General features: G+C 37.9%; 1 protein-coding gene across 1 annotated transcript in view; it reads right to left on the bottom strand.

Moving 5' to 3' along the window:
- The window catches only part of KIAA1328 (KIAA1328 ortholog), a 168,759-nt gene that overhangs the window by 48,368 nt on the left and 92,873 nt on the right, over positions 1 to 27,518 (bottom strand). The window contains exons 7-8 of the mRNA XM_062513410.1: positions 5,938 to 6,623; positions 2,988 to 3,083 (exon numbers count right to left, since the gene is read on the bottom strand). Of these exons, the coding sequence (XP_062369394.1) occupies positions 2,988 to 3,083; positions 5,938 to 6,623 (782 nt within the window). The remainder of the gene's footprint in view (positions 1 to 2,987; positions 3,084 to 5,937; positions 6,624 to 27,518) is intronic.

Genomic DNA, 27,518 nt, shown 5'->3' with positions numbered 1-27,518 from the left:
TGAGCATGTACCAAGCATCTGCGTCTGGGAGATGGAAAGCACTTTGTAAAAGGCTGTTTTATGCTAAACAAATGCATCAGGTTATGTTTTTATTTTGAATATTTTAAAGCATCTTGCACACTGGGGCAGACTTAAAAAGAAATTATACAGACAACTCGCCATTAATTGCACAAGATACCATCTCCATAGCTGCAAATTGTCTGTGGGCTCACTTAGGAGAACTCCAAGCTACTGAAAACCACCCTGAATAAAACCTGCTCCAACTGATATATCTTAGAAAAATGGAGATCCTGCATCTGAAGATGGTTAAGGTCCCAAATGCTAGCCCAGCTGCAAGTAGGCAAAGGGGCAGGCACACTTCATCTCAACATCAGGGAAAGGACAAATCCAACACTGCAAATTCATACCAGAATAGGTATCCAAATAGGCTGAGATGGACAATGTTTGTTGACAATGGAAACAAGAAGACCTTAATAGCACAAGAGAAAACCAAACAGGCAACTTTTGAAAATCTGGCTATAGTTTGAAGTAACCCCTGAGATCAAAGTTTTCACTTTCAATAACAAACTATGAGGAAAATCTGTTTCAGAAATCAAACTCTGCACTGGATTTGCTTGTGGAATCTTTTTTGCTTTCTTCAATGAGGGAAAAAAATAATCCCTACAGGAGATGACAAGATGCCTTTTAAACTACATACCTCATTTCTGACTACAATTACCTTTCAATAGTCTGGTACAGCTGCATGTTCCTATTTGCTTTTTTTCATTAAGGGTTCCTCTATTATTTGTATCCATCCTATAGCATTTATGCCTGGCAATGATGCACATTCCCTTGTCTACAATTCTTCCTACAGACAGTAGACGATAAATTGCAATTAGATTTTTGTAATTGTAGATAATTAACTCAAAATGAGCTGTTAATTATATAAAAAACAATATTTTTTTCAGTTTTTGATTATATTATTAATATTACTTCTCACTTCAGCAAGTTTCATATTTTAAAGGTATTTCACCATTTCCCTTAAAATACCAGGATATTTTTAAAGTCAGTTTTGCTTATTTGAAGACTGAAATCAAGTTCTGTGCAGTGAGATTTGCTAGAAGAGCTCTCATGTATGAACTGGAAGTCAGAGAGGGCTGATTTTCCATTAGTGTTCTGTTGGCATTTGCTGTAACAAGAACTGCTTGACAGGTCAATTAAAAAGCGAACACCACCACCACAAAAAAAAAAAAAAATCCAAAGAGCCTCACATCATGGAAAAAAAAAAAAAACAAACCAAAGAACTCTAAAAAATAAAAAAGCAGGGTGGGGGAAAGAAAAACACCAAAAGACACAGTCAGCTCTTCCTCTTTTCTAAGACATGACCACACACTTGCACACTCTGCCTCCCTGCACTGAAGAAAACATCACTTACATATTCAAATGCATAAAAAAGACAAATGGACTTGTCTTCCACAGTCTCTTTAAGCCTTACATTAGAGTAAATTATTTAGGAACCATTCATCTGGTAACCTTTGCAAAACTGAAGATGGCATACAGGGAGAAAATCTTCCAGGTGTTTTGCTGCCAAACTTTCTAACCAGCTGGCACAGCACCTTGAGACTGCTCAAACACACAATAACTTCGAAAAATTACAGTAAATTAAACCAGGGGAATGAAGGGAGGGTGGGGAACCTTTTGAAATCTGTCAATCTCATTTTGTAAATAGCACAGGTATTCCTAATTTTCCCTGTTAGGCTATGTAGATATTTGCAGGTTTTGGTAAATTGTTACCAAGAAGCCCTACAGATGTTCTAGGTTACATTTTTCCTCCACAGGGCTTAATGCTGCTGCATCTTAAACATGTCATGACTCTTCATCTTTTTTGTTACAGTGATAATACTTTGATCACTTCAGTTTGTGTGAAAATGAAAGCAAAAAGCATCCGAATGCAACAAAGATATGCCAGGAACTCACAGCAGCCAAACACCTGGCTAAGCAGTGAAGTATTCCAAAGAATCTAACAACTCCTGCTGTTCTAGAGATAAAAAGGCTTATCCCTTTTCAGGGAAAAGGGATCTCAAAAAGAAAAGTAAAACTTGTACAACAAAGTTAAAAAGTAAGAAAAAAGAAGGTACTAGACCCTTAGTTTATAAATGAATTATCAGTTTGTCCAGGATTCTCAGAACAGAAAAGTTTATTATTTTGTGGTATTCTCTTGTCACTAAAGAAGGAGTCATTCAAAGCACAGCTGCTCATCTTGTCCACCGTTCTTTGGTCAAAAGAACATCTATAGTTACAGCACAGAACAAGAAGTTGTTACTTTATGAGGAAAAGGAGAAAACCTTGCCAGTTTTTATTTGTTGCCTTCCTAATAAGCCTGAATCTTCTTTCAGTGTTAACTTGAATGTGACAGGGTAGGACAGAAGGAAAGTACAATACTGTACTGATTGAAGTTTTAAATAGCAAGCAGGATGGTGATAAAGAGCTAAATATTGGCTTAACTCTGCTTCCAGTTATTATAGTGGTGGTTTGCTCTGATCACACTGAAGTAGAGTTGCAATGCAGAGGTATTTAAAAAACAAGTAACTGTCACCAACCATGGACGATCTATCTTAGAGTTAAAGGATAATGCATTATTTACATCAGGTCCAAATAAAGACTAAAGAGATGTTCTGATCTTAATTTAAAAAGTCACAAGCAGCACCTAGAACAAAGAACTAAAACCAAGATTTCGTGAAAATTCCATTTTGCACCATGCTAAGAGGTGGCACAAAAAATCTGAAGCCTCTTCAGGAAGTCAGGCCCTAATATTTGAGTAATAACAGGTCAGCATAACTATTGAATTGAATCATAAAACACAGCAGTCAATGAATTTTACTCTTCCTGCAGAAAAAAGCTCTTAATCTGAAACAAACACATGAACAAATACACTTGGCAGGCAACAGCACACTGTCAAGAAGATATACTGACCCTGTGAAGCACTTAGAAGTGAAGAGAGAAATTACCTTAGCCCCATGCTGCTGCCATTCATCATCAGAGCAAGTTCCCTGGGTGCTTCAGCAATGGGCACATCTTCTGAGCCAGCTTCCAGGCCTCTAATCCTGGAAAAGATTAGTTAGCTAGTTGGTTCTACAGCTGGTCAAACCACACCAAGAACTTGCCACTAGAAGGTGACCTGTGTATCTACAAATGGGACACTTACACACACTAAATGCAGAAGCTTTCACAATTATCTTCACACTTTCAAATATACTTTTGTATTGGAAGGCTGGTTCAGGCACAGTGCCTTTGCTTCTAAAGGTTACCACTGGGACAACCTTAGCCAGTATAACTCAGTTGAGTACCAGCATTTCAGCATTAGAAAGGGAAAACAATTGGGAAAAATCTGCAGTCTTTTTGTTAGAGAAACAGAAAATTTAATTTACAGATTACAGCACTACAGCTCAAAGATGTCATGTATAAACTGCATAGAACAGAATTTGTATGAGATGGTTGTGGGCACACAAATGATGCTCCGTTTTTAACAGATCACTCCACCTTCTTTCTCTCTAGCAAAGACAGAAAAGTCAAGACAGAAGTATTTCTTTTCTATTTGACTAAAATTACTGTTTCCAAGCTTTGCTGTTACTGGTCTGCTCCAGTGAGGCTTGAACAAGGAAGAACCACTGAACTGCACATACACAACTATTATTGATAGCAGAGCAACTATTTCACATAAAGAGTAACTGCAAACTGAGAGTACTATGGTCACGTGAGACCAAATACAGAAATCTGGGAAATAAAATCAGTTATGATGCAGTGTGGTAAAAAATTAAAAGAATCAATTCGCACTTTAGCTAAAAGATTAGAAAAGTTAATTGCCAATAACTGCAAGCGGTCAAACCTCTGATTTGTCATTCAATGACAATGGATCTTAACCAGCACTCTACCCAGGCAGAAGGACAGACAAAAATAAACACTCATCTGGAAAAGGATGCTTCTTGTATTGTTTTTTATACTGTTTTGATGCTCTAACTCAGTTAGAACCTCCTGACAATGAAGCAAAGAGTATTTGAGCTTAGATAAACAAATTTTTATTGTTAGCAGTATATAAAGTTACCCTGTTACCAAGTGCAAAAGTGAATTATGTATCTGGAACTGAAACAGAACTGTGATGCCTGAGAGATTTATCTCTAAATATCAAACATTTAATTCTAAAGATACTGAAATATTTTTTAAGAAAAAGTATCTAGTAGTGTTCTTAGAGAGAATATGGCAAATCTGGCTTCACATGCACTTCTGAGAAGAGATCACAAAAAATACCAAGTCCTCACATTGTTCATATACTATTTTTTTTCCATGGAATTCTTTTTAGGTAACTAAAGCTCTGTAAACCATAAAGGGATTTTTCTCAGGAAAAAAAAAATAAAGCAGTCATAATAGATATAATGGTAATAACAACCACATCATTAAAGATATTTAAGGTGCATTTGTTTCTGAATTTATGCCTCCAAACCTGAAAAATTTCCATTAAAAAAAAAAAATCCACCAAAAAACTCAGTTTGTATGTCCTTCATATCTACTTGTTTTTCATTAGAGGGATGCATGCATAGAATTAAGGCATTTGATGATTAAGAATCCATCTGTTCCTACTTAATTCTCACCTGAAGTCATAATCCTTTGTTAGCGACCTCAGTCATTTTCAACACACACATTTGTGATTTCCTCTAAGAGAGGTACTTTTAAAGCCACATACAAACATTATTTTCAATGTAAACAACAATCCAAGAAGACAAACAAAAGGCCACCTAGATTACAGTACTCTCTTTTACAATTTGAAAAGTAACCAGGGGGCTGAAATGAGGAAGGAAAAGAGACATCTTCCTCCATGGTGGTTATAGTACACAGATGTAGGAAGTGATCATCTAATGCACTCTCATGAGCTGCTGCCAGCAGCTGCCATATTACAACAGTATAGAAATATCCATCCCAGTGAAACACTCCTACCATCTCTTCCAAAAGACTGCAGATTTTCCCTCTTGTTTTTCCTTTCTAATGCTGAAATGCTGGTTCTCAGCTGAGTTACAGTGGTTAATTTAACCTGTTTCCATTTACTGTTTCACCCACTTCAATAACATCATACCAAAAAAACAGATGTTCCCCCTCTCTCAAAAACTCTATTTACATTGCCAGAAAAGTGTTACCTTCTGCAACAAGCTCACATGCCTTTCAAGCCATATCTCACATTTCTGTGGCCGACCCATCCCCCTTCAAATTTTAAACACATATTGTGCCTCAGACTTGGCATTCTCCCTTCTCACTAACATCACTGTAAAGAAAATGTCTTGGCAGCACTGAGGTCCCTTCCTCTTCCATAAATATAGGGGGAAAAACATACATTCCATATACAAAAATATATACAGACACAGACACATATATATGTGTGTGTATTTATATGTAATGATCATCGTATTTTCTGTAAAACACATTCCTCCCAGTCCTGAAAATACTGGAATACCTGGAAACACTGGACCTAGAAAAGTGCAACACTTCAAAACTGACCTTTCCAAAGAAAGAAGGAAAATGCCACATCTATGTCATCCACAGTGACACTGCCCTCATGCCAAATGTCTGTATTCCTCTCAGGTGCCCACACTAAGATCAACCTCTCATTTACTTCTACTGCTTCTCTTTTCCAACCTAGTCTTTTAGCAGTGCTTTTCTTCTGCCTTTCTTTCTACCACATACTGTTTTCCTCTGCTGCTTTCCACAGCTGTCATGCTGCTTCCCAACAGCATACACTAACATACTGAAGTCTCTTCTCCTCTGAATCACTCTTAAAAATTGTGCCATAAGCTTCACCTGTCTTGTTTTATTCTATCTATTGTTACCTTTTTCTATTCCCCCACTTAACTACTGTCCATGCGCTCATTAGAAATTTTAGCATTTTTTTTAAACCGTAAGTCTCAAAATCACCTGTTACAATCCAGACGGGATTGGTGTAGTTGCTGTTGTTTTAGGAGCAGTTTTGCTTCTTGCTTAGTCAATACATGTTGGAGTCGTTCTTTTTCAATTTCCAGCTCCATTTTTTGAAGAAGCAGCTTCTGCCTTCTTTCTTCATACAACCTTTTGGCCAGCTCTGTTTCCTTAGGCCCCAAGTCCATACTGTGATTCAGCCCAGAACCTCGACAATGCCTGGAATGATCACAGGTTTTGTGAACTGTTCCAGATTGTTTTCTAAGTACCTGGCTGACAGAGCAGCTCTCTTCCACACTCCCTGAGCTCCCCACATGCCTCCAGGCACAGCCATGACTCACTTGCGGAGGACATGTGCTCTGAAATTCACTTGCTCTCTGATCCATCTCCTGAGCTTGCTTTACATGGTGAGGACTCCTCTGCTTGGCTGAGGAAATCATGTTGTTGCACTTTCTGTGCAGGTCATTTTCCATTGGATACTCCTTCAGACACTCCTGATGGTTGTAATGCATTTCAGTCCTGTAATCATGGTTATTCCTGCAAGGCTGAGACAGCACAACACAGGCTGGGCTTCCAGCCTTCAGTGCTCTACTGCTCTGATGAAGAGACCAAGGTCCCCCAACACTCAAGTAGGAGCTGTCCAGCCCCAAAGAGGGCTGTTGGCACAAGCTCTTCTTACTGGATACCTGCAATAGGAGAAATAATTTCCTGTAAATCACTAAAATTAATCTTTGTTCACCGTTTTCCCTTGGCAAATGTGTTCTCTTCAAAACAGAGGTGCTGGTCCATGTTGATGGACATACAGTGAAACCCAACAAAATGTTTACCAGAGCACAGACACAAATCTGCTATCAAATCTACATTTCATTTCATCTACACAAGTGTAATAAATGTAAAACTGCTGTCTGCAGGATCCTCAGCATAAAATGAGTCACTTCAGAGTATCAAGTACTTGTGAGCATCTAGGGTTACATAAAATCAACTTGAAGAGTGGCAAAAAAACTTAAATGTTAAGGTTTGAAAATGTTTAATTTTGAATACTGAACCAAAAAATCCATTCAGCCACTATAAATACTCTTTGATTGGCTATTACACAGCAGGAGATTTGATGTAAAACATTTCACCTTACACTGAATGGTATATTACTTACCGCTGGAAATTTGATGAGAGTTTTTGAAATATCTTTACAGAAACACAGATAAAACCAACTACTTTCTCTAAAAAATGGTTGTACATCAAAAGCTGCCATTTAAATACAAAACATGCTTAAATACAGCTATAAAAGTAAGTGATTTTTCAATTAAGCTGGGCAAGTGATTATATTCTGATAAAACTCCGAAGAAAGCAAGCAACTGTAATTCACATTTGTCAACCCAGTACAAACAAATTCTAGTGGTTTTGTTATAGTCATGGGTATTATGTAATAGACATCACAATCTTAGATACATCCTGGAGTATCTTTGCACTAAGGTTCATCTATGTAGTTAAGTAATTGAGCTTTTATGCACATCACAACAGAGTATCAGGCACATACATTTCTTTTGCTAGAACTGTGCATTAATTTCAATAACAAACTGCATTTAAGCTCCTCCAGCCTTTGGGACCTTCCGCAAAGATATGGGGCTTTTTAATTACAGAAGCCAGATTTGTTAAAGATAGTGAAACCACTGCAGTGTAAGTGGTTTAGAAGAGAAATTTGGAATCCACTGCTGGAAAAAAAAAATTATTTGCCCTCTGGGAATGCTTACAATAGATAGATATTCTGCATAGAGTGCACAAGACAGTCAGCCAGATCCAAAACACTCGAATTTAAGAATGCAAGCAAGTGTCCAGCAATGATTAGAAGAGATATACACTACAAATCTATGCAGTATTTTTATGTATAATTTAAATTCTTTTTAATAAATAAACAAAATACCAAATATACTCAACTGCCCTTCAAGACAACCAATTACAAGTTTCCTGTAGACTTCACAGAATGTAAATTAATGTGTATTATCACCTGAATACTGGTATTTTATTATTTCTAGTTTTGTGCATACAAATATATCTTCTCTGCCATGTGATTGAAAGCCAAGGATGTCATGTTTTGCCCCAAAGGGCCCAGTGAGTTGAAGGCATTTGCATTAATGTCAGTGCTAAATGTCTGAGGAAAGTCTGGTGCTTGGACTGGGTGAAAAGTGCAGGACACTAAAATATTTTAAAGTCAGAGGGGCTGGCAGGGCAACTGAGCAGAATTGCAACATGCTGCCAAAAAGACGGAGTTTTGTTATTTATTATGTGTAACATGCCATCCTTGATGGCAATATCTTCTAGACAAATAAAGGCTACAGAGCTCTTTTAAATATGAATTAGACAATACAGAAAAAGATGACACAGTCTCTCATTTCCAACATCACCTGCTTCTGGTTGTAGAGCATTTAGGGCACCTAGAGGAAGAGACTTTCAAGGTGGAGGGTTTCCTGGTCCCCATGGACAGCAGAAGGTCTCAGACTTGAAGATATTCTTAGAACATCTTATCAGGGCTGGCAGTGTAGGGTGGTCACAGAAAGCAAACACCCGTCTTTCTGCATCCCATAAATAGTAGTTAAAAAACATATAAAGAAAGGAAACTCAAAAGATTAAATGCCTGAGAATATCTTTATTTTAGCAGTTTTGCTAACTGAAGAGACAAGAGAATGTTAAGAAATCTAAGCACATGAATGAAGATGTTACAAAATAATCATCAGGTTTAAGAATAAAGGTCCACATTGCAAATTAACTTCATGGCTGAGACTCTATTAAGAGTCCCTGAAGGCCCTAAAAGAGAGGTACCAGTTAGCATTTGTTGACCTTGGCTGCCATTAAGTCTGCCCTGATGGTCTCAGAAATGGCATTGACATTTAAAGACTTCATAACAAGGCAGAGAAACTTTAATGTTATTTCACAGTTACAATATGTTTGCAGGGGGGAAAACTCTCATTAATGTCATTGAATGTGAGTGGGATTTTCTTATTCCTTTAGAAGGAGGAGGTCATGTTAGGCAGAAGACTGAGTTCCAACATGCCTTTTATGGCTACTCAGTACTTGGCAGGGTCTAACTCCCAAGAAAAATTAACTACTGGGAGTCAGAAACTAGTCAACATTTTTTTAAAAAAATTTGTGGGTTTTCTGTTCAAGTCTCAATTGAAAATACAAGTGGATGGTAGCCAGTGCAGGGAAAATGGACTGACATTTACACAGATGAGGGGTCAGAAGAGACCGATGCATGACATGACAGATCTGTAAGATGCAGGCCAGGTAACAAGGAAAAGTAGAGGAAAGAAATATTCCAAAGACCCACCTACTACTGTGAGTCTAAAGACACACAAGCATAAGGAATCAGGCAATTTTGCAAAATGAGTTTAAGAAAGATATTGCCTATGGGACACATGCAAACCATGACGGACCATGATGGAACAGCTGTGCTTTCTTCTCCATGGAGCTCTTCCAGGCTTGCTGTGCCACATTTAAAGATACAAGTTCCTTTACCTGAGGCTTAAACAAACTCAGAATGCTCTTTGTAAGGTAAGGAGTTAATAAGACTTGATTAGATGTGAAACTGTTCTGAAACAAAGAGATACTAAAAATGGTCTTAATAATCTTCAGAAGGACTTAAAGATGGAGACATGTGGAGGTCTTCAAAGTCTTTACTGCAACCCTACTAACTTTTGCTCAGGGATTCAGCGCAGAGCTTAAACAAACATCCAGTCCTTAAAACTTCCTACAAACAGACAAACAGTGCACCAGTTTTATGCACGCAGCATTATGATCTCTGCAAATTGTTCTTAAACACAACTTGTGTGCTTTGCAGTTCTAATGCACAGTGCTAATTCACAGGCAGAGGAAGCACAGTTACAGACTCTAACACAAAGGGCTTTGTACTGCAAGGGATGAACTAGTAACTGAGCATATCTTTACCATATCAGCACAAGCAAGGTCCTGACAGATTCTATTACATGTACAAATATGTTTAACAAACAGCCCAAAATCATTACCTTTAGAGGGACAAAAGCTGGGGTCCCAGCAAAATACAATGCTGTTAAGGTGCAAAGCAAAATTGCTAGAGATGCTAACAGCATTAGGAGTTTAGCTCATAGCACCCAGGTTTTTAGTTTTTAGCTGAAATATGTCTGAATACAGGCAAAAGGGACAGTGAAATAAAATAATTCTCAGTTCTATCTTGAGGCCATTTCTCTAATCTGGATTTTCAGATCAGGAGGTTTTTTTTTGGTGGAGTAGAAAGAGTGGAAGGAACATGTTGATTCAGAACTAATCTGTTGTGCTCATCTAAGTGGGGACCCTGAAGGAGACCAAGAAGAATGGACAGATGCAGCAACCAGAGGAGAAACACAATGATTTTTAAAGATTACACAGAGACTACCATACATAGAAACACCTTCAAGACCACCAAGGGCACATACTTGAGATTCTTCACCAGTGTAGTTGTTCTTTGGACATGGTCAACAGAAACAATTAGGAGAAATTTCTTCACTGGAAGCATTGTTGAACCTTGGCACAGTCTGGCCAGGGCAGTGGTGAAGTCACCACCCCTTGAGGTATTTAGAAGACATGCAGATGTGGTGATCAGCGACAAGTTTTAGTGGTGGGCTTGGCAGTGCTGAGTTAATGGTTGGACTCAGAGGCGGTTTCCAGCCTAAACAATTCTGTAATTCCATCAGTGACCCAGCTGGCACCCTCACTAAGGTACACAACCTAAACCTGGAACTCAGTCACCGCTCTGAATTGTTGATATACGGGTCTCATCAAAATAAAGACTGGCTTTAGGTTTCAGGTCTATTGACAGTTTAAGCACTTGCTTTCATCAGCAAAATGAGGAGGATGTATTATAAATAAGCTCAGATATTGGGGCAACAGAAATTCTGTTTGTAAGAACAATTATATCAAATTATAGGACTATTTGAAGTATGTTACTAGTGATTAAGGAGCTACTCTTTCCAAGATTCTGTACGAATTTATCAGGGAGAAGGAAAAAGCATTAAGACCTTAAAGTGTATTAGTAGGATGTACTGAAGTCTATATTTTTTTTTCCTTTAATTCATATAATCATTTGTTAAAATCTGTACCATAAATAACCCAATATCAGTTATTACAAAGTGCCATGTAATAGTACAGCAACTGTCTCTGTCACTACCTAAGATAAATACAGTAGATAACTCCTAAGGTAAGATGACCATTTTTCAAGCAAGAAACAAAGCACTATTTTCTGTAGAAATTATGTATAGCTATGATTGCCATATTCTACTGAATACAACAAGTGGTCTCAGATGAAAGAGACCATGAATGACAGTCACTAACCTGTATTTTTCCTGTAAAAATCTACTGAACTCAACATACTGAACAGGCATAACTAAAAAAAAGTAATATCACATCACAAAAAAGTGAATCTATAGCTGCTAGCTGACAGCAGAGGAACACCTCCTATGTTTGTGCTGCCTTCAGTATTTTTTTCTCCTCTTTGTTAAGAGGGTTTGAGCTGGCATGCCAGGTGCACAGAAAACCTGCATTCAAAGTAGCATGTGAGCATTTGCTGGCGCTTAGCTTTAAGTGTATATTTTGCATTCATAAACATGCCACCCTTCTTCTCCATCTACCCAAACACTGTAGATAATCTCTAACAAAGGCTCCCTTTTCAGATCAGCAAACTGGTTTTATGCTGCCTGATAAAGCAGTTAATAATACAGTGCTCCAAGAAAACTAAAGAGAGGTGTCTGCGTGCCAAGTCTTGGAAGTCACTGTGAGCAAAATGTCCATTAAGCCCGCACGCTACCCTCACAAGGCAGTGCAGAACCTGGCCACTAAATTTAAGCAAACATGTTTGCTTTTCTAAACAAAACTGCATCATTCCTGTTTGCACTATAGGAAAATGCAACTACACTAATCTTGACAGCACCAGGTCCAACTATTAAGATTCAATGTGCTGCCAACATTATAAAAATAATAATAATAAAAAAATCTCCCAATCTTCTGACTTCAATTTTTTACTTCTGCCCTTTATTTTACTGAAGAATCAGTAGTTCAAGACCTAGATAAATATTTCAAAAACTATACTATTTGTGAGCAGAGCAGGTCACTACCATTTCCCAGTGCATTTGGAGTTCATGCGAAATAAGGGCAAAAGAGTGATGAGCTGCATTTTTAACATGGGCATATACCAAATAGTTGTCTAGCTGATAGAGAATGTGTAATGCAACATCTGCACTGTACGCCTTGCCAAAGCCCATCCCAAATAAATGTAGTGCATTCTCCCTAGTGCAATTAACTCTTGTACTCTGGCAGGTTGTGCTAGAAGATCATCAAGGTAGATTACCTTCCAGCATATGAACTAAATACTTACAGGTGTTATATCATCAGTTATTACTTACAAACTTCTGCATTTAACAAGACATCCAGGCAAATGAATGATCTAATTTATGAATTATTTATAAGAATTTCACAGCATGCTCCTGGCGTCATCCATGGCCTTTTCCAGGTCATATGACACCAATTAGAGCTGAATTTTAAATTATTCAATAACCTGAACTCTCTTGTCATTTAACATATAGATATCAATGCAGTAAACAAGTTAAGTCTAATGGGCCCTGGAGGTTTGCGTTCCTCCACCCATCAGCAGCAGAGGCTGTATGCTACCACTGGAATAGAAAATAATAGAATGCAGCAGTCAAAAACATTTGCAAGGTTTTAATAAGTTATTTTGCCTCCCTTAGGGATTTTAGTACAACTCACAAGCCCTGAATCTAAAACATATTAAAGTCCTTAGCTATGTGCTTTTAAAACAAAATTAGGACATAGCAAAAGAGGAAGTCTGACACTAACCCTAATTTAGGCCCTTAATTTGAAATGTAGTAGAAATTATGGAGCAAGCAAGATTTACTATGCACAACTCATTACCTTCAGCCTTTCCTACAGTAGAGCCAAAAATAACCCCTTTCCCAACACAGATACACCTGCCTATAAAAGATAAGGCTACACAGAGGGAAATGGAAATGTTAATTTAACAGTGATCAGTTGACAGGTGCATCTCTTATTGCTTACCATTTGGGTGCCAAAAAGACTTCCACCATTCTTCTGTTCCAACAGCACTGGAGACACCAGTGATGTAGAAACCCATCAGGATTTGGGTACTGGCTTCAAGACATAACACTTCACAGAAGTTTAAGATTGCACCGCATCATAAATAAAAAAAATGAATGTAACAAACGCAAAGTGAAGCACAGACGCAATAAAATATCTTAAAGCCATCATTTTCCATTATGACTACAAGAAGAACAAGAAGATATCAACAACAAAGATGATGAGATGAACAGCACCACAGATATTAGATATTTTGCTCTGCTTCAATGTGAAGACTGCAGGAAATGCATGGCAAGCGTGCCATGTCCTGGCTCTGACTCTCATGAACCTGTGAGTATGATCCCCTATCCTCTGCTGATCCACCCTGAGGAGTCCAAGTCACACGGTAGAAAACTTCAGAGATTGGGTGTGCTCAGTACCAGCCTAAACTCTGCCTAGCACCAATAGACTTATTTTTATAGTACCTGTGCCTCAGCTTTCTGAAGGCTGCTAAACCCCAGACCCATACCTCCAGATGGTCACTTGCAGACCCCTATCTTGGAGGACCCAGCAACTTCACTCATCTGCAAACACATTTCCTTTGTCTACTGCTTTGCAAGGATTAAAAATTTTCCTGAGATCTATACAACACCAAAAGGAAAATATAGAAAGGGAGATGCTCAGCTTATCCATTTAAACACTAGCAAGAAGTTCTCTAGCTACTGCTGTCAAGATAAATGCCAAAAAAACGATGTTGAGAAAACATAATGCCAAATAAGTAAAAACACACGTATCCAAAATGTCTAGCCAGATTAGCAAGAATAAGGATTTAGATAAAGAACACAGCATTGGATTTTCTGCTCCCTGACCTTATCATAGGAGGGTGCTGCAACAGAGTTCTCTGTGGTTTTTGAAACTTTTAAAACTTTTTACGAAAAATAGCAGAGAGGGGAGAAAAAAAGACAACGGCCTAATCTCTAAGCACACATTTTAAGAACATACAAAAATAGCTGTAAGGGATTTTATTTTGGTTGGCAGCCAGATTTAGCTGTTATTGCTACACTGGGCAGCACTTGATTATTTCACATTAAGGGTAGTAACATGTTGGACGATAAGAGGGAAGTTCATATTGGTTTTCATTAAAGAGTAATATCCACCATGTATTTGGTTTTTCAAGGTAACTTTTTCAAAGTTACTTTAAAAAGCAAACAGTTTTCCAGTTGGAATCGCAAGTTGAGCATATCACAGCCTACACATGTTCCCAGCTACTGCCAGTCCCTTTAGAATTCAATCAACGTTTGCTGCAAAGTCATGGTTTCGTAGCTTCAGACACAAGACAAAAGGGCAAATATACTGTGAGCCTTCTAAATAGCCCTGATTACTGTGATCAAACAGAAGCCAGATACTGATTTGGAAAAGAAGGTGCAGAGTTTGATGTGTGAACATTACTGCACAAGTAGACATTGAATCAGCACTTGCCAACATGCACCTCACCATGACAGCCAGTATCACCTTTCCCCTGTATTTGGAGTAGGGATAATTCTGGTACACACTGGCCAGGGACAAATTGTATGTAACAGCCACTGTTCACTCTGGAAATTACAGAAAGTTTTACTTCCTTCAGGTGTCTCCTGCAGCAACCCTGGGGTATGGATGAAGGCTTTGAAATACTTTTGCTACACAAAGAAAGGAATAGATGACATCTAGGAATTAAAAGCATGTTCAGAAGAAGGGATAGTGTTTTGGGGGAAAGAAGGAAAAAACCACAAAACAAACAAGAAGTTATTCAAATAATAAAGAAATCCCACACACGCAAAAGCAGAAAATCTTTTGATTTTAAGAGTGGGAAATGTGTGCCTAAGCGAGTGCATTCTGTCAGGAGTGTCCTTGCACTAAGAGCTAGACAGCATTTAGATTCTGCTAATGATCCCATCTCTGGGAAATAATTCATAAAAAGTAAACAGTAATTTTCATATGCCTGCCCTTTTGATCTTACATTTGTAGGGAGTATCCTGAGGCTAGCTGTGGGCGCCCTTGTGGCTCTGGCTGATTGACCTCTAATCTGCCCCTCAAGTAACGATCATGCCAAGGAATGACAACAAGAGTTGCAGACATTTCAATGCAACCCCATTAAAGACAGACTGACTCACTTCATCTTGTCAAAGAAGAAGTTTCACACAAGAAATACAAGATTTTTAGAAGGACTCTTTTATTTTGTAATGATGCTGTTCTTCGGAACAAAGACTGGAACAAGACTAATGCAGCAGACTGGTACAGAGCTTTACATTAACCAGCCAAATGCTGGAAGACACAGTTAGGTGGAAAATAGTCTTGGTAGCAGAAAATTAAGAGCATCTTCTAAAAGATTCAAGTCAGAGCCATAGTCCCTGACCTCTCCATTTTTCAAAAAAGCAGAGATACCATTTATAAGACAGCAGTTGTCTAACAGTCTCACCAGCAACCCAAGGTTGTGAGCCCTGAGATCCCAGCCTGTGTGGGTTTTTTTACCTTATGCTAACCCTTAGTAAATGCAACCTTTTGCATTTAAGTGGTCTTTATGTCTCTCTCACTGGGTATGAAGCTAAGAGAGGAAACAGCCAGTCCGGAGCAGCTGACAATGAGAAACTTAGTGTCATGCCAAAACTTGCTATCATGCCAAGGTGACTGATTTATTGAAAAAGGGAGTGAAGAAACTACAAACTAACCTGCTGGAATCCAAAGAAATGGGAGCACAGACTATTTCCTATATTAGAGCAATATTGAACAAGTGTGCATGCTCCCAACACACTGCAACAATGCAACAGAGATAAATTAACAGTAGAAACAGCGCATTAGAGTTACCACTAAAGCGCTCAGAACACTAAGTTGTACCTGAATGGTGGCACAACTCTATTATGGGCATTTATATTACTTAAATATTATGCTTCCATTTCTTGCTTCAGTCTTTCCATAGTTCATATCCGTGCTCTTGTTAGATTCTCTTGCCTTAGCAAGAAGCCAACATCTTAATATACAGTTACATAAGAAGAGCACTCTGCAAATTGAAAGGATTTGAACTTTTTTGACTAAGAACATATGTAGCTGGAAGTCTTGTGCACAATACAACAAGTCCTGAAGAAGTTACACTGAAGCATGATACCTCATAATCTTTTTACCTAATCTGACAGTCTCTGTATGGGGCACAAATCCCTGAGACCTCTGAGCAACACAGGCAAATGATGTCATGGGAGTCTGGAAGGCTCAGCTTGCTGAACATAAAAATTCATGGTTCTCTTGGCACATTGCTGTGATTTCAGTGAGAGATTAAATGTTTTCTCTTTAGCAGGCTTGCATTATGTCAAACAGGTACATAAATTAACTAATGAAGACTGCATGCAAAGTTGAATCAAGGAATAGGAACAGGCATGGAGCAAATAGCAATATCTCATTCCCAGAGTAAAGCAGCTGCTACTTTTTGAAGCTCACCACGAAGATGCTGACTCCTCAACATTCCCACCACACTTGAAATGCCACAATGGATGTCCCAGCAGACATTCCATGTATGGCGAGGCTCCTGAAGAGCTGAGGGCATTCTGAAGTGGGTTTAGTATTGTTGGAGGTGGCAACCGCTGACAGAGGAAATGACCTCTGATATATCAAGCTACAAAGACCAGCTTCCTCTTGACCTATGGAAATAGATCTTTTACAGTCCTGCTTAACACCAGAAAGTACAGCAATACTGTCACAGCTATTATTTGCATAAAATGGTGCTAGATGTGTCGTAGAGCAGTTTGACAGTCCAACCTGATGGGTCTCAGCTGCAGAATATTGATATAAAGGCTCTTCTATAGTAACCATAGGCCATTAGGTTGTCTGAATGGACATCCATCAATACCAGCTTGTGTGAAGAAGAACATTAAGTTAAAAAGGCATGACCAAGAATAAATTGAAAGGCCTTTCACTACTCCAGGGTAGCAGTGACTGTGAGGCAATCGCTTTTACTCTGTGGCATTGCAGTTTGGACAGACAGACCAAGTAAAACCACCCACAAATTCTTTTAAGTGACTTCAGTTTCATAAAACTTTCAAAGTCTCAGCAATTGCAAGAGCAAGAGGAAAGGACATCTTTGCACAAAGCTGGGCCTTGGTCATGGGCACACAAAAATATGTTAAGTAATTAAGTATGTGATCATAGTCTCACATTAATAGCAAAACACTGTGTCCTGCTTACAAGCTTCAGGACAGGCACAAGGAAGGACAGTTTCCAGCTGTGAACACCTACATTACAATCTTTTCAAGTTGCAGACGTGTACCTTCCTTTCAATAGAGAACCATTACTTTGTTGTGTTGTGCCAATTCAAGAGCTCTATTGCAATGAGCAAGCACTCCATACCTCATTTGTACCATTTCCAACCAGTATCCTAACAGATATGAATACAAAAAAAAACTCTTTCCCACATTATTGCAATTAATGTAGCACATACAAGACAACCTTGTATTTGACCTTAATTATTATCAAGAAGGGAATTTGTGATGCGAATTTTTTTTTCCTAGGGTAAATCATAGAAGTTTTTGTTTTTATATTTACCTTTTCCTCTGGTTTATCCTTCTCCACTTTGTAAACTCAATCTGTACAAGTACATCTGAACAAATGCTGAAACCTGAAACAGCCCATCATGCAGAAAGCAGAGACAGGCCACGATGCCAAAAAGGTATAAATTTTTGAAGGTCTAACAAAATTCTAATGCCAAGTTGAACCCTCTATCTGGGTTCCCAGGCCACTTCTTTGGACAGAGTTAGTTAATAAATGTATTCTGATTACCAGGCTTAAGCCTTTTTTATTCCATGTGAAAGAGCTGCACTTCTGCTATCTTCCTGAAACTCTGGATTCAACAAAGACTAGTAACGCTTTGAGGCTGAAAATCTCTAAAACCACTCTGTGCCAACTTTAACGGGAGCAAAATTAGGTCAACAGTAAAATTCACTCCCTCCAGGAACAGAGTTTGAACCATCCAGTTGATCAGAGAAGAAATTCTCACATGTATTCATATCTGTAAAGTCCCTTGGGATTTGTAAATAGTAAAAAAGAAAAAAAAAAGAAAAAACAAGAAAAAATAGGAAAAAACAATTTCCAAATATTGTAATATTGTTGTAGAGCAGAATGTTCTATCCTACTGAAGAAGTAAAAAAAAAAAAAAAAGAGAGAGTGATCATCCCTCACAGTTACATGTCAAATAATTGCATCTTTTGAACTGTCAAAAACATGATGGGGGAAAAGACAGGAAGTTGCAAGTATTCAGAAGAACTAAGTGGGAGGGGGAAAAAAAAGGAAGAAGGGAAAAGATAAAAGAAGAAAGCAAATCACATTGATTCAGTCAGGTATTTAAAATTAGTTTTCTTTAATTAGCTGAAGTGCAATCCAAATTAAAACTGAATTCCTTGTTCATAGTATATTCATTGGAGGGGAGGGGATGCAGCTGGCTATTTCCAGGGCAGTTCAATCTAGTCCAGTTCTGCAGGACTGAACAGGAGCCAGTTTCCATCCTTCTCAAAAAGACCAAAAAGCAACTTGGCAGCAGAGAGTCTGACTGCAAGCTCCATCTCGGAAATACTTATGAAGCACAACAAACCTGTGGCAATTGTGACTAAACTCATCACTACAGATTATTCAAAGTCTTCATGCCTGACAAGTCCTTTATTATGCTTTACATGTCCAGGAAAAAAAGCTGCAGATACAGGGCAGAAATGAAGGCTTTAATAAAGGAGTTTGGTCCCATACTGTATTTTTGGCATGAAATGTTAAACTGGATTGATTATAGAATTTCCCCTTGTTTTTGAAATTTTTTGCTTTCTGATGGCAGAACTGTTGATGATACAAATGCCCAAACCCAGCTTTCAGTCTGGATAATGACCAGAAGCAAAGTAATCAGATCTCTTGGATCAGTGTCTGTCTCATGATACAAGATAAGATTAATAGTTTCATGCTGATTTGCCATTTCCTAGAGTAGTGTTAAATTACAAATTTACAGGGGGGTGGGAGGGGATGTGTACCATATGAAACTCTCAGAAAAGGGCAAAACCAAAGCACAGTTATCATAAGATAAAACCATAAAACAATCACAGCCCTTGGAGGACCAGAAGCTCTGTGCAGCCTCTTATGTGTCAGATCATCAGAGGGTGCCTGGTTATTTCATGATAAGATTATCTAATGTTAATCTCACCACTAGGATTGCCTGCAATAAAAATGTTACAAACTTTCTAATTTTAATTACTGGCTTCCTGAAGGTAACTACTTCAATTCTGTTTGGGGGGCGGGGAACAACAACAAAAAAATAGCACTCCCTATGCTTCTCTGAAGCTGGGAATATTTCAAATACCAAAACTGTGAATTTGATGATTCTCCATGTCTTTATTTCTGTGATCATTAACTCCTCTCTTCCCTTCTATTTTCACCCAGTCACCATGACACAGGACAGTAAGTGCCTATAGGATAACACAGTTTCTTCCATTTCATTTCACAAACCACATCAAAAAAGTGCCAAATACCTCAAAAGAGAAACAGAATACACCTATAAGTAAATAGTCTTGAAATAATGCACAAGGGAAAACTTTTCCCAACTAAAAATTGTCAACAGGATGACCTTAGCATTAGCTAGCAGAAGTGGCAACTCTGACTGGAACAACTCCAACAGCAGAAGCATACAAGCTGATTCCCTGGGGGAGATTTCTGTGGAGCAATTTCTTCAGAATCCACCACTAACATACTGAAGAGATAATCTCAGGTGCTAGTTACATTAACTGGTATTGTAACACATGCACACACAAACACCCTCCTTGCACTGTAAGGAGGTTCTTATACCTGCAAAGCTTTTGTAGCAAATATATCCCTCCCATTACCCCAGTGCACAGTGGCAAATGATTGCACAGCCATACATGCCATTTACTGACACAGGATTTCAAACTGCAGACAAGAACTTTTAAAAGGAGGTACTGTGCAAAACTCCTCTAGGGAATTAATTTTTGGAGGCAGTGGGGCTCCTCAGGAACACAATACTAAATAGGAGGGAAAAAAACTCACATAAGGACTCAGATAAATTCAAGAACCTCCCACTCTATCAACTTGATCTGGTCCAAAACCACACTGTCACCAGGGACTCTTGTTAACTCATTAGTAGTACAGAGTTTGGGTCTGATGCTACATGTTTCATCCAACCTTATTATTACTGAATTAAGGACTTCATGTTACAACAAACAAGTTTCTCACAAGAGTTCCAACCTGGTAAAGCCAAAATAAATGTCCCAGTCACACTGCCTTTGGATACTATTATATTGGATACTATGTAATTTTCTGTAGATGAAACTAGAGAATAAGAACAATTGAAGCAATTTTAAAAATAGATTTGTCATTTAACTCACTGGTATGATACAATTTGCTTATACATCCGTTATTTTATATATGCATACATAATCTATTGTCTGCATTTGCTTTGTGCTTTTAGCATAAAAAAGGTTAGAGAAAAATCTAGATGGGTATTTCTCCTGAGTTCACCAGTTCCTGCTGTTTGTTTCTCACCTGAAGTCATAATCCTGCCTTTGACATCATAATCATTTGCACAGCCACCAATTGAGATGTCACAAATGGAGGATTATGGCCAGGTGGGGAATAAACAGCAGGAGCAGTTGAACTCTTAAGAAACAAAAATCTTGTTTTCATGCAAATGTCCTTCATAATAGAGAACAAAAGAACAAAGGGAGAAAGCTACAATGGAGAGAAAAATACTAGAAGCCAGATTGTTTCTAAATACATGATCTCCCTGAAGTTCCCTCTGAGGAGTCAGCTGCTGATTAACAACTGCACAAATCATTACAAAAAAAAACAACACAACAAAACTTGACATCTGATGATTGAACTCCCCCCACTACACATATACACAGTTTTCTACTTAACATGAAATCAGCAGAAATACAATGCACTTTGAGAGAACTTGTAACCTTTAGAGATACTTATATATTCCTGGCAGTAACTAAGCACTCTTCTCCTTGCTCTACAGATGAAGACACTGAGGTGAAAGAATACACAGGACCTCTCTGAATCTCAGTCACAAACAGATTGCTGAACACATTAAAAAACTCAGAGCTGAAGTGGCACAAATTCTGGAGGAACAGAAAACCCATAGCTCCAGTAGCAGTCCAACAGGAGGCTGCTGCAGAAGGGCCATTCTGGTTTAGCAGTTCCAAGGAGTTAAAAGAATTATGAACTATTTTTATATTTTTAAAAATCATTCATAAATTAATCCATCTGAAATGGATAGCTAGAATCAATCTGAATGCCAATATAAAGTTGCTGGAAAAAAAATTAAAACTGCAATTCAGATCCAAAACATCAGTCACTTTATACGTAAAGAGAAATCCAATCAGCTGCACTGATACTGCTCACTTTGTAAGACTGCTGTAAAAACATCTACCAGGAATAAGCCTGCTTTCATTTTGAGTTTATTCTTTTATTCAGGTTTGGGAAAGCAGTGCTAAACTGAAAAATGCTTAAATTTCCATGTTCTTCTTAGCACTGCTACTGTACCCTTATCAAGAAAGCCAGTATTTCTGCACCAGTCTAATTAAAAAAATACACGAAATTCATTTCTGAAAAGGGGGGGGCGGGAGGGGGGCACTGCTTCACATACTTGTGTTCTTGTGTTCTGCCTCACTATTTCTTGTGATGATGCTGAATATATGCCATTAAATGTGACAGCATAGATAGCCTACAGCTCAAACAATTCCATCATCTGCCTGTATTCTATTCCCACACAGTCTTCTGGACATATCCTGTCCAGATCTTGTCACAGCACAGCAGACGTGGCAGCTCATTCCCTCAGAAGTAGTGCAGGGTAGAAACCCTAGCATGAAAACAGTGCCTTCCCTCCTCTTTTTTTCCAGTCTCTGATTTGTGGTGCTGAAGTATCAGGACCGTTTTTAACTCCTTTTAATTGTCCAAATAGCCTGCCTATTGTAAATAAAAGTGCCATTTGACAAAGGAGCAATTCATCAGAAAAAACTTTTTGACTTTGCCACTAATCACTTTATATTTTAGAGCTAACTCCCTCTTTCCTCCAAATCTGAAATAAGTACAAGCAGGGCTATAAACAGCATTCCACCCTTTAAGAATTATCAAGCATGAGAGCAGATAGCTTAAAACAGAGACCAGTCTGAGTATCTGAATAAGACAACTGCACTTGAAAAAACCTAAGTAATATACATGAAATTGAACAATGAATTCTCGTAAAGCAGTTGCTGAATAACACTAAGATAACTTGGGATTTTACACTTGATGGACAAACATCTAACTAGCCTAACTAGATTTTAAACAAACTGTTAACTGTTCTCAAGTTGCATATACCTTCGAAATCTGCTGTTTCTTTTCCAGATCTCAAAAGAAGTCTCACTGCCCAAAAGCTTATTAATTTTCCCAGTCTTATCAGTTTAGTTTCACAAAAAATAGTAAACCTACCTAGAAATCTTGCCCCACATTTGCTTTTATATCTATGCTGTATATTTTTTTTTTAATAGAAGGCCATATTCATCCACAGTATTCTAATAATATTTAAACCTGTCGCTTTAAGAGTCCAGATGGAAAAAAAATATTTTGCTCCTGTAAAAATTTATGTATTATGTATTAATAAGGCTCAAATTCTATATCCAGAAAGCATATATGGATATTTATGAATAACTCAAAGAAAATTGCTTTACAGAAAATACATTTAAATTTCTCCCTTCATTTTTCATAAAGGATGACAGGTACTTTGCTACACTAATAATCACTTGGAAGATGCAAAGGGATGTTTCACTACGTTGCTGTATTTTACTGGTAGCAGTTACCATGCTGACAAAACTTTTTCTATTCATACCATAAGAAGCAGACATACAAGAACATGGTCAAGTTAAGAGCAGGTGAAAGTCACAGTTTTACCTAGCTTGTACTGGAAGCTTCTAATCTAGTGGGAAAATGGGTACTTTTTCTAAAAATTTACCCATACTGATAGTAAAAGTTCAATCATCTTGGAAAGAGCAACACTGTGTTCATATTGAATCTTTACTTCTAGGTGGAGGGAACAGAGGGTGGAATCAATTCTACACTAAATACACATTCAAACCCTGTATTTCCGTAAGACCTTTGTAAGATGTGCAGCATCCGTGCTGAGAATTGCCTACTGAGAATTCCAAGACACAGCCTTTAGATAACATATGGCAGCAATGTATAATGGACACTCTAGGAAGTGGCAGATAATAAAAATGCCAGTTAAAATATTTTAACACCAAGGAGACAAAAAGCCTTTCAGAACGGAAAAAAAAATCCCCTCTTAGAAATAAATTAAAGAAGTACAGTGTACTTTGTTCAAGGTAAAAAGAACAGAAGATGCAAAACCATGCATTTGAAACCAAGGACTGAAGACCAGCCCAGCCACACCTCTACACAGTTTGCAAGTAGCAGCATTTCATTCCTAGAGGCCACTGGTGTCTGCTGTTAAAGTGGAAAAGTCTGGTAGGTAACAGTATAACTGATGTGCCTCCCAGCCAAAAATCCTTACTGTCATAAAACTGAGTGCTAAACAGAGCTTTAAATAAAGTTTGGAAGCAAAATGTTCTCAAACATTAGCCTGTGATTTCTGAAATTAGAGGTCAACTCTATTACCCCTTGATGCTTGACTTCTGAAATTCCTTCAAATATGCCACTTGCTTCCCATTTTCAGGAACGCACCTCATGCAGTCAAGCATATGGAGTCAATAAAGGTGTCTCTTCATCTGCCATGTGAAGCTTTATTTTTCTCACTTACAAACTGCAACTGGTTTTAGTAATAACAATCCCTGCACACATTTGAAATGCACTTCTATTTTCCACATTGCAGAGCTATATGGCTTAGTAAATACAGGCAATTTAGGTTCAAAACCATAGCTCCAGGCACTACATAGCGAGGATTTTATATTACTGAAAATTAATGCCTTTTTTGCATATGCTTGAGTAATAAATTAAAAAGCTATGTCTTATATGTATCAATTGGGATTTTCTTAGCCTTCATTTTTAAAAAGAATCATGCATACAGAGTTGTATTTTGGTTTCTTCTTGGGGCTTTTAATAAAAGAATATGAACTTATTTCAATTCATAAAAAGCAACTAACTAGAACTCTAGGAGTCTCATATTTTGTACTGAAATTTGTAGGTGTTCAACTGTATCAATATCAACCTCTGAATTCAATTCTCCAACTGAAAAAAAAAATTGGCACCTGAATGTACAGTACTCATGCCATTACCCAAGTAGAATAACCAAAGTAATAGTCGTAAATTCTTTCAGCACAGAAAACTGCAGTCCCCATATCAGAGCTGAGAGGAAAATAAATGAGGTTATGATAATTGCTGGAAGGGTGACACCAGGATTAAATAATACTTTGGTGCTGTTCTCTCCTGGAAGACCCTATTTCATCCTGAAATCTCCATTCTCCCTGCACATGGAGCAGAGACAAAGCCATGGGCATTACTAAATGCATACTGAAGGTCCCTGAGAAAAAAAGCAAGAGTCTTGCTCTCTGCTTGCTAACAGTCTCACTTCTTCCATGGCTTTCTCCTTCCACCCCAGGCTGACCAGTGACCCAGGTGTGAATGCTGGAGTAAGCCATATCTTAGGGACTCTTCAAATTAAGGCTACAGTAGAAGTGGCCCGAGAGATGGCCAAAAAAGTGCCAACAACTGTTGGTCCTTGTTCCGTCCCACCTCAATACAGAAGGGAGAGCCTGGAGACAATTTCACAGAGCTGGCTGGAATGCCAAGCCACAGATTTGTGGGATAGAAAGCTTAATCATTAAATCAGCAAGCTGTGTCAAAAAACACTTGAAACAAACATCTCACGCAGAACTCATTTGGGAGAAGCCTTTCATTTCTGCCATACATAAACCATAAGGAAGACAGAATTGGAAATAAATCTTTTCCTTCCTGTGTTTCTTACTTGCTTCACTCAGACTATGCCTCTGCTCTAAATTCAGATTTAAACTTCAGGATGTCATGCTTCAGAAAGTAAAACTAATGTGGAAAAGATGAAAAAGAACTTTCAACATGCAATCTAATACTCTTTTTATGTCCAAAGTAAAGATGGAAGCATTGATTCAATACAACAATGGTAAAAGGAATCTATTAGCTTATTTTCCTGTGAATCTTAGGAGTTCACATGCATTCTTAAGAATTATACCATGTCAAATTCAACTAATTTTAAAGTTTATTATTTTGTAAAACCCACAAAAATAATCACATAAATTGGAAGAATTTGAAAAGTATCACCTTCCATTTCACAAGGGCAATGAGTGAGCCAGGCTGCTCACTTATAAAAGAGAGATGTAGAAAATTATAAACGTTTTCACTATGACAATTTTAAATCACCAATATTTGAAAGGAACAAACAAGCACAAGTCAGGTGCAAACTAAAATTCTGGATTTGTCTGGTGGGCTTTTTTTAAGCCTTCAGTCTACAAAACCCAGAAAAATGCATTTTGTATGTGTTTTTCCAGCAGAGGGATCTCCCTGGAACTGGGGCCATGCCAGAACTGTCCATAACCACAAGACTTGTTGGTATCAACAGTGGAAGCCTTTCTAGAGACACTTTTTGAAGGGAAATTTCAAAGCGTTTCCCACATTACAAATATGCTAAATGCACAAAATATAATTTTCTCTAAACAAAAAAGTATTCATCAAGTCTTCAACCTATTATCCTACATTCTCTTTTGGAACAGACATGTCAACAGAACAGCATCATCAATCAATCCAATAGATTTTGAGTGTATCCGCAATTAATCTACTCTGCAATAAATTGGTTTGAGTCATTTAAAACCTCCTATCTTAATGTTAGGAGAAGAAAAATTATTGTTTTGATCTACTCCTCCTCTCTTTAAAGCACCTTGGGCAAGGGCTAAGCATTAAAAAGAAAAATAACCAACGGCTGTATTACAGCAATAAAGCCTTAAAAAAAAAAGAACTGATCAATCCAGATGAGAAAATATAAAAGGTATACTCTATATACAATGCACACAAAGATTTTAACTCAAAAGTTTTCAACTGTGTCAAATGAGTTATAGTAATTAAAGAAGCAGACAGGGTGCCAAAGCTGTAGGTAGTTAGAACACCCACGTTTTCCCCCTTTTAAATCTTTCTGTAGTTTACTAAAGCATTTCAACTCCTATCCTTTCACAAACACTATTCTATTAAGGTACTTAGCAAGAGCACCACAGGCAATGATGACCCATAAACCTGTATGTGGATTTCTTTTCTAGTGCCTACAGCACCACAAAAGGAGAGCCAGCTCCTCCCTCCTTGCATTAGGCAGGAATTTGCAATTCCTTTTCAGAAACGATTCCCATTACACTTCCTCCACAATAGGTGTTGCATTTACTTCTCTTGGATGAACCCCAGCTATGTTGTACTGCATCTCAAACTCCTATCAGCTCACCTTAAAAGATTATTTGCCTTCATAAAGTGGCTGGATCTGAAAATACATAATTCACTACAATTTCATGAAATGACACTGAGCAATTCCTTAGCTCAAATTATAAAGAAAGAAGACACCTCACCAGAAGGCAGTTTCTGCTGCCCATATAAAATACATTTCTGACATTTGAGCAACGTAGTAGTTTGGAAAGGTGCTGAGGAGCTGAGTGCTCCCACCTTTCAACAATTTCAAAGAGTCAAGAACACTCAGCATCAGTAGTATTAGTTCAAGCCCGTGTCAAATCACTTTATCTGAACATATATTTAAATATGGAAAGTAAGCTACATATAAAACTGAAAATTGCACAGAACAGAATTAAGAGGGCCAGTTCCCAAGGCAGAGGATCAACTACAAGAGAGTAGCAAATCACCTTTCCAAGACCTAACCAAGAAGTCCTTCAGAACAATCCCAAGGCAATATTCCCTTATAATTGAAGGAACACAAACCTATTTCAAATACTTCTGATACTGTAAGATCACCCTAAAAAGTTTTTCCCAAAGTAACTTTTAGACTGATCTATCATTCTGTTCAAATCAATTCTCTTCAATGCATTGCACTAAGGAAGACTAGCTGAGATACGGCTGGCATCAATGACAGCACCATGAAAACTGAAAAATTATCTCTAAAAGGCTTTGAGAAGAAAATGCTCTACACTGTTTTTCATATCACAGAGTCTGAAACAGAGCATGTTGTTTATGATGCTTTCTCAAAGTACTACCATTAAAAAAATTAAGATGTATTAAGATACAGAGAGCAATTTATAACACCAGTCATCTGGTTAAACAACAGACATTTAAAAAGAAAAACATAATGCACTAACAGGTTAATACCAAATAATAGGCAATAGTTATACAGGCTACTAAAAATTGGTGTGAAATGATGAAATGGGAAATAACGGCTATAAAAATGTCTTGTGACAGCAAACCACAAAAGAAGCCTCCCACGGGAAGTAATGGAAACCGACTTTCATGCTACTTAGTCTAGACAA

The sequence above is a fragment of the Cinclus cinclus genome, chromosome Z, assembly GCF_963662255.1.
Source record: "Cinclus cinclus chromosome Z, bCinCin1.1, whole genome shotgun sequence".
NCBI lineage: Eukaryota > Metazoa > Chordata > Aves > Passeriformes > Cinclidae > Cinclus > Cinclus cinclus.
This window is presented reverse-complemented; position numbering and strand designations above follow the sequence as displayed.